This window comes from Neoarius graeffei, chromosome 9 (genome assembly GCF_027579695.1).
Source record: "Neoarius graeffei isolate fNeoGra1 chromosome 9, fNeoGra1.pri, whole genome shotgun sequence".
Taxonomy (NCBI): domain Eukaryota; kingdom Metazoa; phylum Chordata; class Actinopteri; order Siluriformes; family Ariidae; genus Neoarius; species Neoarius graeffei.
The window spans coordinates 37,342,198-37,356,888 of NC_083577.1; the positions used below are offsets into that span (position 1 = coordinate 37,342,198).

General features: G+C 42.4%; 1 protein-coding gene across 1 annotated transcript in view; it reads left to right on the forward strand.

Annotated features, from left to right (window-relative positions):
* Window positions 1-12,561, forward strand: part of dcbld2 (discoidin, CUB and LCCL domain containing 2) — a 97,548-nt gene extending 84,987 nt beyond the window's left edge. The window contains exons 10-15 of the mRNA XM_060929425.1: window positions 2,792-2,939; window positions 3,041-3,166; window positions 3,382-3,475; window positions 6,916-6,962; window positions 10,582-10,695; window positions 10,807-12,561. Coding sequence (XP_060785408.1) covers window positions 2,792-2,939; window positions 3,041-3,166; window positions 3,382-3,475; window positions 6,916-6,962; window positions 10,582-10,695; window positions 10,807-11,180 — 903 coding nt within the window. The 3' untranslated portion in view covers window positions 11,181-12,561. The remainder of the gene's footprint in view (window positions 1-2,791; window positions 2,940-3,040; window positions 3,167-3,381; window positions 3,476-6,915; window positions 6,963-10,581; window positions 10,696-10,806) is intronic.
* The last annotated feature ends 2,130 nt before the right edge of the window (window positions 12,562-14,691 follow it).

A 14,691-nucleotide genomic window follows, 5' to 3' on the forward strand; every position in this document is an offset into this window, starting at 1 on the left:
GGCGCCGGGAGAGGAAGCAAAAGCGTGGCTGCAGAGCCGGCCTGTTGACTAAGCTCAGAAAACAGCCACTCAAATCTCCACTGCTAAGCCTCTACCTCTCCAACGCCAGATCCATGGTAAACAAGACGGACGATTTGGAATTACAGCTGGAATTACCTTATTCTATTCTATAATCGGCTGGTCAGTGCTATACTCAATACTTAAGTGACTTACCCGTCCAATGAGGATTGTTATTTTCTTGTTTACAAGATGCCACATCTGAGGGCGGCTGACAAATCCTGAATTTCTGTAAAGATAACTGTCCAGAGATTTATAAGCACGCAGTGCTTCACCACTGAACAGCAAGGGAAAGTTTATGAGGTAATTATACACATCTGGGTATTCCACCTCTGGCAGTTCAATATCCACTGACACGGTCGTGAAAACTCCATCCAGTAAGCCATAAGGGTCACTAATCTGTAGATCGTTTATTTTAGACATATATCTAGTTATCTGTTCATTAGAAAAATGAGCCGTGTAGTCCGTCGGTTGAAATTGATCCATTCTGTACACGAGTGCAGCAGTATTCAGCGGTGTTTTTTACCGACAAGATGGCGGCTGTGTACTTTCCGGTCACATGACTGCAAGATCTCTATAGGCACTATTTTCTCGACCGCGCAGGGACCGCTATAAAAAAGCGGGTGCCGGCAAACGAAACCGAAACTTAAGAACGCGAGATGGCTGAAGCTGCACAGCTAAAATCACCGCCTGGCCTGAAAGCTGATGTATGGCATTACTTTGGATTCAAACGTTACGAGGACAGAGACGAAGTCGACAGAACAAAAGCAGTGTGCAAACTGTGCCACATAGAGGTAAAATATAGTGGCAAATAAGCATCATTTCTTACACAATTGCTGTGGTTGCTGAGGTGCTTTTTTTTCTTTGTGGTCAGAAACCCTGCCATGGGTATGTTATTCAACCAAAAGAGGGCCACCGGATGTCATGGTTTTGATTTAGAATTCAAATAAAACCTGGATTTTTTTCATTCCAAAATAAATCCTTTAAATCCTTGACTCTTCTCTCTCTGTGTGTCCCTCTTACACATACACAGATGCATGCACAAACACACATGGGGCTGTTCCTGTCAATAGGGACAGTTTTTACTTTAAAGTGACAATCCAGCAATATCTAAGTAGATCGATATCGGATCGTGACCTTATGAATCGGAATCGAATCGATCCAGGAAATCTGGGTCGATTCCCAGCCCTAATCTCCTCTTGTAGTTCTCACCCGATTTCAGTTCTGATCGTTGGTTTGGGTCAATCTTCCCTTGGGAAACAAAACTTGGTCATTTGTTTGTTGTAAACAATTTGTTTACGGCTTTGTTTCTTTTCAGTTAAATCGCATCTCCATCAGAACTGAAATCGATTGAGAACTGATGGTTTTGTTTGAAAGAACTCGACCTTCTGCACAACACTTGGTCATGGTATTGTCAATTTTTGGCTAATGAACTGCTAATTAGGCACCTTAACAAGTTTTGGGACTTTTCATTAGAATTGTATCTCTTCCTCGGGGGTCTCATGGCTCAGGTGGCTAAGGGCCTCTGCATGCTCTTGCGACAAGGCTTTCGAAGATAGCTTTTCGCAGACAGTTGTAATTTATCATTGAGCGGGGAGTAATAGGCGTGCGCGATGTTATTCACCGCCACAACGCAAGGGGGCGCGAAGTCGCTAAGAGTAGTTGGCGGGTGTGGTTAGTGGAGTGTTTATCCTCCGGTTACTTATAATGACTAGAACTGGAGTCGTATAGATGTCCGTACTTCCTCACTTCCTCGATCAACCGCTCTTCGTGCTGCTCCATCTTCGCTCGTGGTTTTAAAAATGGCGGTCGTGAAAACAAAACAAACCGGGAAAGTAGGGAAGCGGAAGTGCGTGTACAGCGGATGTAGAGTGGACCAATCAGAGCCCTCTTGTCTGCGATGCTGTCTGCGAGGCTTCTGCGGTGGTCACAATTTTTGGGAGGTGCGCGCAGAGCGTCTGCGAAGGTGGGGGGGCTACGCAGACGCTGTCTGCGACGCCATCTGCGAGGACTGGGTTGTCAGCATAAATTGGCCTTAAGGCACCATACCATAAATCCGGGGACCCGGGTTCGATTCCGACACGAGGTCATTTCCCAATCTCTCCCTGTCTCTCTCTCCCACTCATTTCCTGTCTCTACACTGTCCTATCCAATAAAGGTGAAAAAAGCCCCCCCCCCAAAAAAAAGAATCGTATCTCCTCTGAGTTCTCATCCAATTTCAGTTCTGATCAATGTTTTGGGTCGATCTTCCCCCAGGAAACAAAACTGTCATTTGTTTGTTTGATTTTCTTGTGGTAAACAATTTGTTAACAACTTTATTTCAGTTAAACCGTGTCTCCTCCGTCAGTTCTTGATGGATTTCAGTTCTGATTGTTTTATTTGAAAGAACTCGACCTTCTGCACAAAACTTGATCATTGTACTGTTAATATTTTGCTAACAAATTAGGTCAACTTTAATGAATTTTCTTCTGACTAGAATTATATCTCCTCTCTCTTATTATGCGAATTCAGTTCTGATGGATGTTTTGGGTCGATCTTCCCTCGGGGAACAAAATTTAGTCCGGTGTTGATTTTCCTGCTGTAAACAGTTTGTCGTGGAGGTTGGTCCTCTCTCACACGGTCACATTTCAGCTCTGTTTGAGGTTTTGGGAGTCATGGCTGTTTTGATGAGCTACAATGTCCTCGATGTTCTGGTTGCTGTTCCAAAGCTACTCATCACGTGTGTTAATGACAGGTTTTCCAAGGGAATATGAACTACCTTCAAGAAGTCCGGAACAATTTCATCCCACCTATCGAAGCGCGGTTTATCAGAGTAACCCCTGTGCAGTGGCATCAGAAGATTGCACTAAAAATGGAGCTGCTTGGCTGTCAAGTACCTGCAGGTAGGACCAATCACACGTCTGATTTGAAGATAGGGAGCAAATAAGATTGAGTCAGACCTCTTGGCTTTCTGTTGAATTCCTTTTCTGTCTTTATCATTCAGCGAGTCCACGAATATTCCCTCCAGTCCCTCCTCCTCCAAGAAGAAACACCATACCTCCTGTACAGGAGCCGACAACACACACGCCTAACGTCCGGAACACCACCGTGCCTCCACATTCTCATAACGGTGAGAATGATCCACTGTAGATGAGACTATATTGTGTTATGTAAAATTACAGTGGATCAGAGACCCCCCCCCCCCCCCCCCGTGTGTTCAGTGTACAGTTTGTTTCCCAACACACAGCTCTTTCATGGTTTATTTTTCTCTGTGATTTATTACCCAGGAGTTCATTTTTGTGCGAAAGAGAAGTGTAAGCGTGTTATGCTGTGCGTGTGTTTCAGAGGTGGCGTTAGTGGCCGTGTTGGTTCCTGTACTGGTGGTGGTTCTCACGGCTCCAGTGCTGTTGATGGTGTGTGTGTGGCTATGGAAGAGCAGGTTAGTAAGCCATACATCTCATTTACGTCAGGGAATAAGGCATTTAAAAACGCTAATAAGACTGATTTCGGAGCAGGCAGTATAACAGTATTGTATTGTTATAATGATACACTGCCGCTTTAATCGGGTGCCAATATTTATGACACTGACCAACAACTTGCTCACAATATAATTGCTGACTTAGGAATCAAAATCTATTTTTGTCACAGTTGTTTAAAAATTTTTTTTTTTAATGATTATACAGGTGAGTGCAAAAGTTTGCACACCCTTAGGACAAAATGTAAAAAATGTCGTTTATAATTTTATTTGGAAGGTTTTTATAGTGTTTTTTTTTTAATTAATGCAAGTAATAAAACTGACTATTAGATTCGTTAGCTCGTCTGGCCATAAGGCCGAGGAGTTATTGCCGTGGTGTGGCATCCAGCGTCCATAATTCAGTTAAATCGTATCTCCTCCGTCAGTTCTCCACGGATTTCCACTCCGATTGTTTTGTTTGAAAGAACTCGTCACTCTGCACAAAACTCGGTCGTTATTTTGGCAATTTTTATGTTAACAAGTTACTAATTAGGCCAAATTAACATTTTCCAGGTCCCTCACTAGAATTACACCTCCTCTCTGATTTCTCATCCAGTTTCAGTTCTGATGGCCGTTTTTGGTAGAGCTTCCCTCGGGAAACAAAACTTGGCCGCTTGTTTGTTGATTTTTCCTGTTGTAAACAATTTGTTTACAGCTTCGTTTATTTTCAGATTTCCTCCCTCAATTCTCAATCAACTTCAGTTCTGATTGTTTTGTTTGAAAGAACTAGTCCTTCTGTACAAAACTTGGTCATTTTTTTTGTCAGATTTTTTGCTAATGAACTGCTAATTAGGCACCTTAACGAATTTTGGGACTTTTCACTAGAATTGTATCTCCTCTCGCAGTTCTCACCCAATTTCAGTTCTGATCAACATTTTGGGTCGAGCTTCGCTCGGGGAACGAAACTTCGTCATTTGTTTGTTGATTTTCTTGTGGTAAACAATTTGTTTATTTCAGTTAAACCCTGTCTCCTCCGTCAGTTCTCGATGGATTTCAGTTCTGATTGTTTTATTTGAAAAAACTCGACCTTCTACTAGGGCTGGGTATCACCAGATACCTCACGATACGATACTATGGCGATATTTTGCCCACGATAACGATAATATCACGGTACAGCGATTCTGCAATAATCAATATATTGCAAGAAATTTCAACCACATCACGATATCTGCGTCACTGAAGAAAATCAGAATTTATTGACCACTGTAAAATTACATTTCACATACATAACTACACACTCTTGCCAGACATATATTTGTCTCTATTCCACTGCTGGCAAAACCAAGAGTTGCTTCACTACAACATACAGAAAATTCCCATTTCTGTGCTAGTATTCTCAACTTTTCTGTAAGCTTGGACACATCAGTGCTGCTTAACAAGCAGAATCAAATTGTTTTATGAAAACTTAAAACTTGCACTGCAGACTGCACATACATTTCAGTGCTAACACTAATATCAATTTGTTCTTTGTAAACTTGAGAACCTGAGAACATTTAACTTGTGCTTATTTTGCAGGAACAACACACTGTCTGAAACACATTGAAAAGTGCAGTGTGCAGCTTAGTCTCCTACTGCGCATGCGCGAAGCCTACTGCGCATGCGCAGAACACATGGATTAGCAAGTTCTCATACAGACCGGTTTATTATTCAAAACAAGTCATTACAAATTATTTGACTCGGCCAAAGACTCGACCAATACGCACAAAACATAAAAATCGGCAAATGCGTGAAATGCTCACCGATTTTCTATCAGCCCAGCTGATCGGTAGAACAAAACTACTGTTGAATTTTCCTACCCTCCTGGATTTCGCGCATGCGCAGTAGGCTTGGTAGGACAAATCCAAGAGGTAGGATAACTTTACAGAACACCGGCTCACTGTTTTTTCCTCCTTTCCTTTGGAATCCAAAGTGCCTCCAAACATCTGCCTTAAAGTTCGGCGGCGTCTCTAGGTTTACGTTAACAGCCATGCTTGCTTGTTTTTTTTTCCTCACTGCAACCGCTGGGGAAAAAAAGAGAAGAAGAAAAGAGCCTTGCAGTGAGGGAGCGGCACAGCGACACCTCGCGGAGCGGAGGTGCGGAAGTCGTACTGGATTTACAACCCGTCTGAAACATGATTTTATTATTTGAAAAAATATCGATATTCAAATTTTGAGTATCGATATTGAATCAGAAGACAAAGTATCGCGATATATCGCCGTATCGATATTTTTGCACACCCCTACCTTCTACACGAAACTTGGTCATTGTATCGTCAATTTTTTCCTAACAAATTAGTAATTAGGTCAAATTAACACATTTCCTTCTGACTAGAATTATATCTCCTCTCTCTTCTCATGCGAATTCAGTTCTGATGGATGTTTTGGGTCGATCTTCCCTCGGGGAACAAAATTTAGTCCGGTGTTGATTTTCCTGCTGTAAACAGTTTGTCGTGGAGGTTGGTCCTCTCTCACACGGTCACGTTTCAGCTCTGTTTGAGGTTTTGGGAGTCATGGCTGTTTTGATGGCAGGTCAGATGAGCTACGACGCCCTTGATGTTCTAGTTTTTTGTTTTTTTCTTCTTTCTGCTGGTGGGCTAAAACTAATGTGAACCAAGGCAGGTTTAAACCCGTTTCAAGCTTTTTGCACAAGCAGAGCCCAAATTAGAAGTGGAGGATGGAACATAACATATTGTAGTGATACTCATCACAATATTTAGTTTAGCTGCTAACAAAGAGCTGAAAACTTTGGAAAACATCTCAAGTATTTAATAAGGAAAAGATGAGTAAATTAAATGGTTAAAGCGCTGCTGCATGAAGACACCAACAGTACTTAAAGTAATCAGGATAATATACAGTACCAGTCAGAAGTTTGGGGACACCTAAGTCAATGGTTTCTTGCTATTTTTATTAATTAAGTCACTTCATGTCTTAAAGTAATGATGGATGTCGTTTCTTTTTACTTAGTTGAGCGGTTCTTGACATAATATGGATTACTACAGTTGTGGAATAGGGCTATTTACTGTTTGATCTCAAACGCATTAAGAAGGCAAGAAATTGCACTAATTAACTTTTGACGAGGCACCTGTTAATTGAAAAGCGTTCCAGGTGACGACCTCATGAAGCTGGTTAAGGTAATGCCGATAGTGTGTAAAGCGTCAAGGTAAACGCTGGATACTTTGAAGAATCTACAGTATGAAACATTTTTTGTTTACCACATGACTCCATGTATGTTCCAGATGTTCTTTCATAGTGTTGGAGTTCTGAGCAACTTTGAAATTGACAGCAAATTAATGTGTACTTTTTACAGTACCGGAGTGTTGCTCTGCTCAGTTGAGCTACAGATTTGATTTACTGGGGTTTGTTTGTTTGTTTGTTTGTCATTTCAGGAAAAGTCCTGAAGTCACGTATGACCTTCCACACTGGGACCGTACAGGTATTGTTCAGACTATGCTGACTGACGTGTCATTAGGTACACTTCAGTTATTCCACGAAATCGAGTCGTACATGAGCTGATAGCCGATGAGGCGCGTAGCACCGACTTGGCTATAATCCATGTATGATGAGATTGAGTGGAATAACTCTCTTATTCTAGCTACAGTACATTCACTGGCTTTTGAGAAACGGAGCATTTTTATTTTTTGCAAATTTGACAAATAATAACTTTTATACAAAACATCCGACAAAATCATTTCTGCTTAGAATGTAAACAAACCAGCGAAATGACACTAGCAATTTGTGAAACATTCAATAATTCTTGAAAAATAAAGATGCGTTCTGACCATCCATCTATCCATTATAGCGTCTTGCAAAAGTATTCATCCCCCTTGGTGTTTTGTTGCATTACAAGCTGGAATTGAAAGATTTTTGGAGGGTTGTTGTAGATTTTTTTTCATCTACAACAAGATGAAAAAACAGAAATCTGGAGTGTGCATAGGTATTCACCCCTCCAAAGTCAATACTTTGCTGTAATTACAGCTGTAAGTCTCTTGGGGTATGTCTCTATTAGCTTAGCACATCTAGCCACTGGGATTTTTGCCCGTTCCTCAAGGCAAAACTGCTCCAACTCCTTCAAGTTAGATGGGTTGCGTTGGTGTACAGCAATCTTCAAGTTATGCCACAGGTTCTCAATTGGATTGAGGTCTGGGCTTTGATTAGGCCATTCGAAGATATTTAAATGTTTCCCTTTAAACCAGTCCAGTGTAGCTTTAGCAGTATGTTTAGGGTCATTGTCCTGCTGGAACGTGAACCTTCGTGCCAGTCTCAAACCTCTGGCCAACTCAAACAGGTTTTCCTCCAGAATTGCCCTGTATTTAGTGACATCCATCTTTCTTTCAGTCCTGACCAGCTTTCCTGTCCCTGCAGATGAAAAACATCCCCACAGCATGATGCTGCCACCACCATGCTTCACTGTAGGAATGACGTTCTCAGGGTTTGTGCCACACATGGCGTGTCCCATGATGGCCAAAAAGATAAATTTTAGTCTCATTTGACCAGAGAATCTTCTTCCATGTGTTTGGGGAGTCTGCCACATGTGGTTGGGCAAACTCCAAACATGTTTTCTTAAGCAAATGACTTTTCTTTCCTGGCCACTCTTCCATAAAGCCCCGCTCTGCTGAGTGTACGGCTTAAAGTGTTCCTATGGACAGATACTCCCATCTCCACTGTGGATCTTTGCAGCTCCTTCAGTGTTTGTTGCATTTCTGATTAATGCCCTCCTTGCCCGGTCTGTGAGTTTTGGTGGGCGGCCTTCTCTTGTCAGGTTTGTAGTGGTGACGTTTTTTTCCATTTTGCTATAATGGATTTAATGGTGCTCTGTGGGATATTCAAAGTTTGGGATATTTTTTTATAACCCAACCCTGATCTATACTTCTCCACAACTTTGTCTCTGACCTGTTTGGAGGCTCCTTGGTTTTCATGTTGCTTGTTTAGTAGTGTTGCAGAGTCAGGGTCCTTCCAGAACAGGTTGATTTATACAGACATCATGTGACAGATCATGTGACACTTTGATTGCACGCAGGTGGATCTTAATCAACTAATTATGCGACTTATGAAGTGAATTGGTTGGACCAGCTCTTATTTAGGGGCTTCATAAGAAAGGGGGTGAATACTTATGCACACTCCAGATTTCTGTTTTTGCATCTTAATTATTGTTTGTGTCACAATAAAACAACAATTTATGGCTTTAAAACTGTAGGCTTGTTTGTGTAAATCAAATGATGCTCACCCCCCAAAAATTTGAGTATTTGTTTTTATTCCGTCCTCGGTTGGTTCAGCAACACGCGCCACCATTTTTGTTTTTCTCGACTCACAGTATATGAGCTGATAGCCTAGTAGTAGAGTAGCCAATCAGAGCACGTGATTGCTCATATCCAGTGAATGTGGATAGAGTAAGTGAAGATATACAGTTGGGCAAAAAAGTATTTAGTCAGTCACCAATTGTGCAAGTTCTCCCACTTAAAAAGATGAGAGAGGCCTGTAATTTTCATCATAGGTATACCTCAACTATGAGAGACAAAATGAGAAAAAAAATCCAGAAAAATCACGTCTGATTTTTAAAGAATTTATTTGCAAATTATGTTGGAAAATAAGTATTTGGTCAATAACAAAAGTTCATTTCAATACTTTGTTATATACCCTTTGTTGGCAATGACAGAGGTCAAACATTTTCTGTAAGTCTTCACAAGGTTTTCACACACTGTTGCTGGTATTTTGGCCCATTCCTCCATGCAGATCTCCTCTAGAGCAGTGATGTTTTGGGGCTGTCGCTGGGCAACACGGACTTTCAACTCCCTCCAAAGATTTTCTATGGGGTTGAGATCTGGAGACTGGCTAGGCCACTCCAGGACCTTGAAATGCTTCTTACGAAGCCACTTCTTCGTTGCCCAGGCGGTGTGTTTGGGATCATTGTCATGCTGAAAGACCCAGCCACGTTTCATCTTCAATGCCCTTGCTGATGGAAGGAGGTTTTCACTCAAAATCTCATGATACATGGCCCCATTCATTCTTTCCTTTACACGGATCAGTCGTCCTGGTCCCTTTGCAGAAAAACAGCCCCAAAGCATGATGTTTCCACCCCCATGCTTCACAGTAGGTATGGTGTTCTTTGGATGCAACTCAGCATTCTTTCTCCTCCAAACACAAGTTGAGTTTTTACCAAAAAGTTCTATTTTGGTTTCATCTGACCATATGACATTCTCCCAGTCCTCTTCTGGATCATCCAAATGCTCTCTAGCAAACTTCAGACGGGCCTGGGCATGTACTGGCTTAAGTAGGGGGACACGTCTGGCACTGCAGGATTTGAGTCCCTGGCGGCGTAGTGTGTTACTGATGGTAGCCTTTGTTACTTTGGTCCCAGCTCTCTGCAGGTCATTCACTAGGTCCCCCCGTGTGGTTCTGGGATTTTTGCTCACCGTTCTTGTGATCATTTTGACCCCACGGGGTGAGATCTTGCGTGGAGCCCCAGATTGAGGGAGATTATCAGTGGTCTTGTATGTCTTCCATTTTCTAATAATTGCTCCCACAGTTGATTTCTTCACACCAAGCTGCTTACCTATTGCAGATTCAGTCTTCCCAGCCTGGTGCAGGTCTACAATGTTGTTTCTGGTGTCCTTTGACAGCTCTTTGGTCTTGGCCATAGTGGAGTTTGGAGTGTGACTGTTTGAGGTTGTGGACAGGCGTCTTTTATACTGATAACGAGTTCAAACAGGTGCCATTAATACAGGTAACGAGTGGAGGACAGAGGACCCTCTTAAAGAAGAAGTTACAGGTCTGTGAGAGCCAGAAATCTTGCTTGTTTGTAGGTGATCAAATACTTATTTTACCGAGGAATTTACCAATTAATTCATTAAAAATCCTACAATGTGATTTCCTGGATTCTTTCCGCCCATTCTGTCTCTCATAGTTGAAGTGTACCTATGATGAAAATTACAGGCCTCTCTCATCTTTTTAAGTGGGAGAACTTGCACAATTGGTGGCTGACTAAATACTTTTTTGCCCCACTGTATATAATGTGTATGTGAGAACACTTGCCAAAGCCTGTGTGTGTGTTCCAGTGTGGTGGAAGAGCATGAAGCAGCTGTTGCCGTCTAAGCTGGATGGGGACGAGTGCGTGCGCTACAGCGCTACCGCACGAGCTGAGCACCAGAGACCACGGGTGGAACCTGCAGGTACAGAACTTCACATCCACTCATCGTGTTAGCGTTCATAGAAAAACTAGCACTGAAGCAGCCATTATTTTTACCCTGTTCATAATGTATGCCTCCAACCTGTCTCTCTAGAATACGCTCAGCCTCTGGTCAGTGGTACCATGGCCTCTCTGGGTCAGAGATCAACGTTTAAGCCTGAAGAAGGAGCCGATCCGGAGTATGATGCCCCCTTGACCCCTGAGCAATATCACGCTTATGCTGAACCGCTCCCCGCTTCTGGAACAGAGTATGCCATTCCCATAACGATCGACAGGGCCAATCACATATCAGGAGGCACGCTGCCATTCCGAGGGCGAGGATTAGTAGCTCGGACGGACAGCAACCAATCAGGGAGCTCCATGTACGACACGCCTAAAAGCACATCTGACCAAACCGCGTCTACAGACGGCCAAATATACCAGGTGCCTCAGAACTCCCACAGCACGCCGTGCCAGGAAATAGACTGACCAAACCGAGCGTGGTGAGTCGAACTCTGATCCCTGGAGCGACCATCAGACTCGGACTAGCGTGCCTGTGTCAAAGTGCATGTTTGTGCTTCTAGCTGTATGTGCAAATGTCCTCGTTCGAGTCTCCTCAGCATGCCATAGCAGTCCGATCACGGAAATAACACCAGGGCTGTCTGAGAGAGACGAGTTAGGCAGGGAGAGCGTTACACTACTGTTTTAGCTCGCGCGTTTTTTTTTTTTTTTTTTTAATATGAATGTTCTCTGATGTTAAACTGTGAGTCCCTGCATATTTTCTTTCATGCTGAGACGAATCAATCCCAAAGTCTTACTCGTAGGGTCTGTTTCACAATTTGGTGCATGTTCATGGTGGGTTACACTGTTTATTTTTTTAACCTGTAGCAAAAGTGAAATTATTTTGCTTTGGTCTTTCTGTCACTTTATATATTAAAAAAAAAAAAACCTTTCCTGCATTTGAAAATTACACCAGCCATTCTAGATGGCTAGGTTTCTGCTAGGTTGCATGTTTAGAATTAATAACCTACACAAGTAGGCTATTAGCTGGAAAAACGGTACATAAACCTGATGTGTTCTCATCACTGTCTATGCAGAAGCATGTTTTTGGTTTGTTTAGGGTTTTTTTTTTTTCCTCTCTTCTTTTTTACTCCGCTCTCACAGCTCAAAAATCTGTCACTGTTCTGAAAATAAATGTTTTTTTTTTATTTTTTTCGTATTACTTTCCTGCTGAGATATGACAGCTATGTGGAGTGCCAAAACCACTAGCAGACCGTGCCTAAAATCTCCTGCGCTCATGGATGCACTGTTGTCATAGATACACTGTTGCCTTGAGGCGCCTTGCCGAATGTGACATTTTCGTGCTGAATGAAAATAAAGTACGAATTCAAGATGCCACCATGCTTGCCGTTAAATCAGTATACCTGGCTTTAGTCTGGATGCCGATAATGATAAACAACGATGCACTCTAATAAGTAGTGTAACGTCCTAATATTAGACCAAAAAGTTCCTTTCAGATGTACTTTGTGCTCACTTTTCTGTTTTGAAGTGTGATTTACTGCGAGAACATCTAATCAATGAGAACCGGAGAGCACCGTGTGGTTTTATGGTACTAACATGTCGTGTTCGGAATATTAACCAAAGCAGAATCTCCATCACTGAGACTTGCAGAATGTGTGTATGATCTATTTCTGTTTTAATATCCACAAGTTGTGATGGTGTTTGATGCGGCTGTATCTTTGTCTGTCATGTGCACTGTAGTCGTAATTGTGTGTGTGTGTGTCTGCTGTTTACTGTAAGTGGTTTCTGAATTATGGTTCGTACTGTAGAATGACTGTAAAGAATGACTGACTGTATAGAAAATTGCAAAGTAAAGTTTTAATAAAAATATGATTAGAGATTGTGGTGTCCGAGTGTGTACGGTTTTGGAAGTAGGGCTGGGCAATACGATGATCCAGTATTGATATTGTGATCAGATTTTGCGATACAATTTTTAGCTCATCTGGACAAGTCGCCAGGTCATCACAGGGCTGACACACAGACAACCATTCACACTCGCATTCACACCTACGGTCAATTTAGAGTCACCAGTTAACCTAACCTGCATGTCTTTGGACTGTGGGGGAAACCGGAGCACCCGGAGGAAACCCACGCGGACACGGGGAGAACATGCAAACTCCGCACAGAAAGGCCCTCGCCGGCTACGGGGCTCGAACTCGGACCTTCTTGCTGTGAGGCGACAGCGCTAACCACTACACCACTGTCGGCATCCACAATTCAGATAATTTGCATCTCCTCTGTCAGTACCGATTGTTTGTTTGTTTTTTGTTTGAAAGAACTCATCACTCCGCATAAAACTTGGTCGTTGTTTTGTCAAATGTTTTGCTAACGAGTTACTAATTAGGCCAAATTAATTAATTTTCCAGGCCTCTCACTAGAATTGTATCTCCTCTCTCAGTTCTCACCTGATTTCAGTTCTGATCGATGGTTTGGGTCGAGCTTCCCTCGGGAAACAAAACTTGTTTGTTTGCTGTAAACAGTTTGTTTACAACTTTAATTTCCAGTTAAATCGTACCGTATTTCCTCCGTCAGTTCTCGATGGATTTCACTTCTGATTGTTTTATTTGAAAGAACTCGTCCTTCTGTACAAAACTTGATCAGTGTATTTTTAATTTTTTTGTGAACAGATTAGTAATTGGGTCAAATTAACACATTTTCTTCTGACTATATCTCCTCTCTCTTCTCATGCGAATTCAGTTCTGATGGATGTTTTGGGTCGATCTTCCCTCGGGGAACAAAATTTAGTCCGGTGTTGCTTTTCCTGCTGTAAACAGTTTGTCGTGGAGGTTGGTCCTCTCTCACACGGTCACATTTCAGCTCTGTTTGAGGTTTTGGGAGTCATGGCTGTTTTGATGGCAGGTCAGATGAGCTATGTCGTCCTTGACGTTCCGGGCTGAGACACTGAATGTGCTGTTTTTTTTTTGTAACAATTGCTAACTGACTGGATGCAGCTGATTCAATTACTTTCATTTGAAATCTCTTTTTTTTTTTTCCCAGATCTTTACATTTTTAAACAAATATTTTAGTTTTGCATAAAAAATTAAGGGCGGCACGGTGGTGTAGTGGTTAGCACCGTCGCCTCACAGCAAGAAGGCCTTTCTGTGCGGAGTTTGCATGTTCTCCCCGTGTCCGCGTGGGTTTCCTGCGGGTGCTCCGGTTTCCCCCACAGTCCAAAGACATGCAGGTTAGGTTAACTGGTGACTCTAAATTGACCGTAGGTGTGAATGTGAGTGTGAATGGTTGTCTGTGTCTATGTGTCAGCCCTGTGATGACCTGGCGACTTGTCCAGGGTGTACCCCGCCTTTCGCCCGTAGTCAGCTGGGATAGGCTCCAGCTTGCCTGCGACCCTGTAGAACAGGATAAAGCGGCTACAGATAATGAGATGAGATGAAATCTTACCATTAGTATTTTCTTGCCAGGTTTGTTAGCAAACCTTGATATTGTGATGCACACTGTGTATCGTAGAAATGACGAGTATTGTGATATTTTTGTCGTATCGTATCGGCCACCCTTATTTGGAAGTAGACTGTGAGGCTGATTTAAACGCATAAGTAAAGAATCCCTCAGTGCTTCTAAAACTCTCTCTGGCCTGAGGGTGGATGAGAGACATTACTGAGTAAAGCACTGTTTAGCACAGAGATACGCTTACACAAACTCAAACCTTTCGCGGTTCGGGTTTCATTGCCTGAACTGAGGTTGTGTTTTAGCTGACCTCTACTGGAGAGAAGCAGGAATTAAAGCCGGGGCTTGGAGGATAAGATATTGATAGTGTTATATAACCTTTCTGAGAAATCCCTTGTGTAACGCTAGCCAATTTTATTGGAACACCAAGCAACAGATAGCTGATTGGCTATAGAGTAGTTTAATAATAATACCCTGATACAAAACTTTATTTTCTCAGTTTGATTTTATAACCCGGCACATTTTATCTCTGACACTA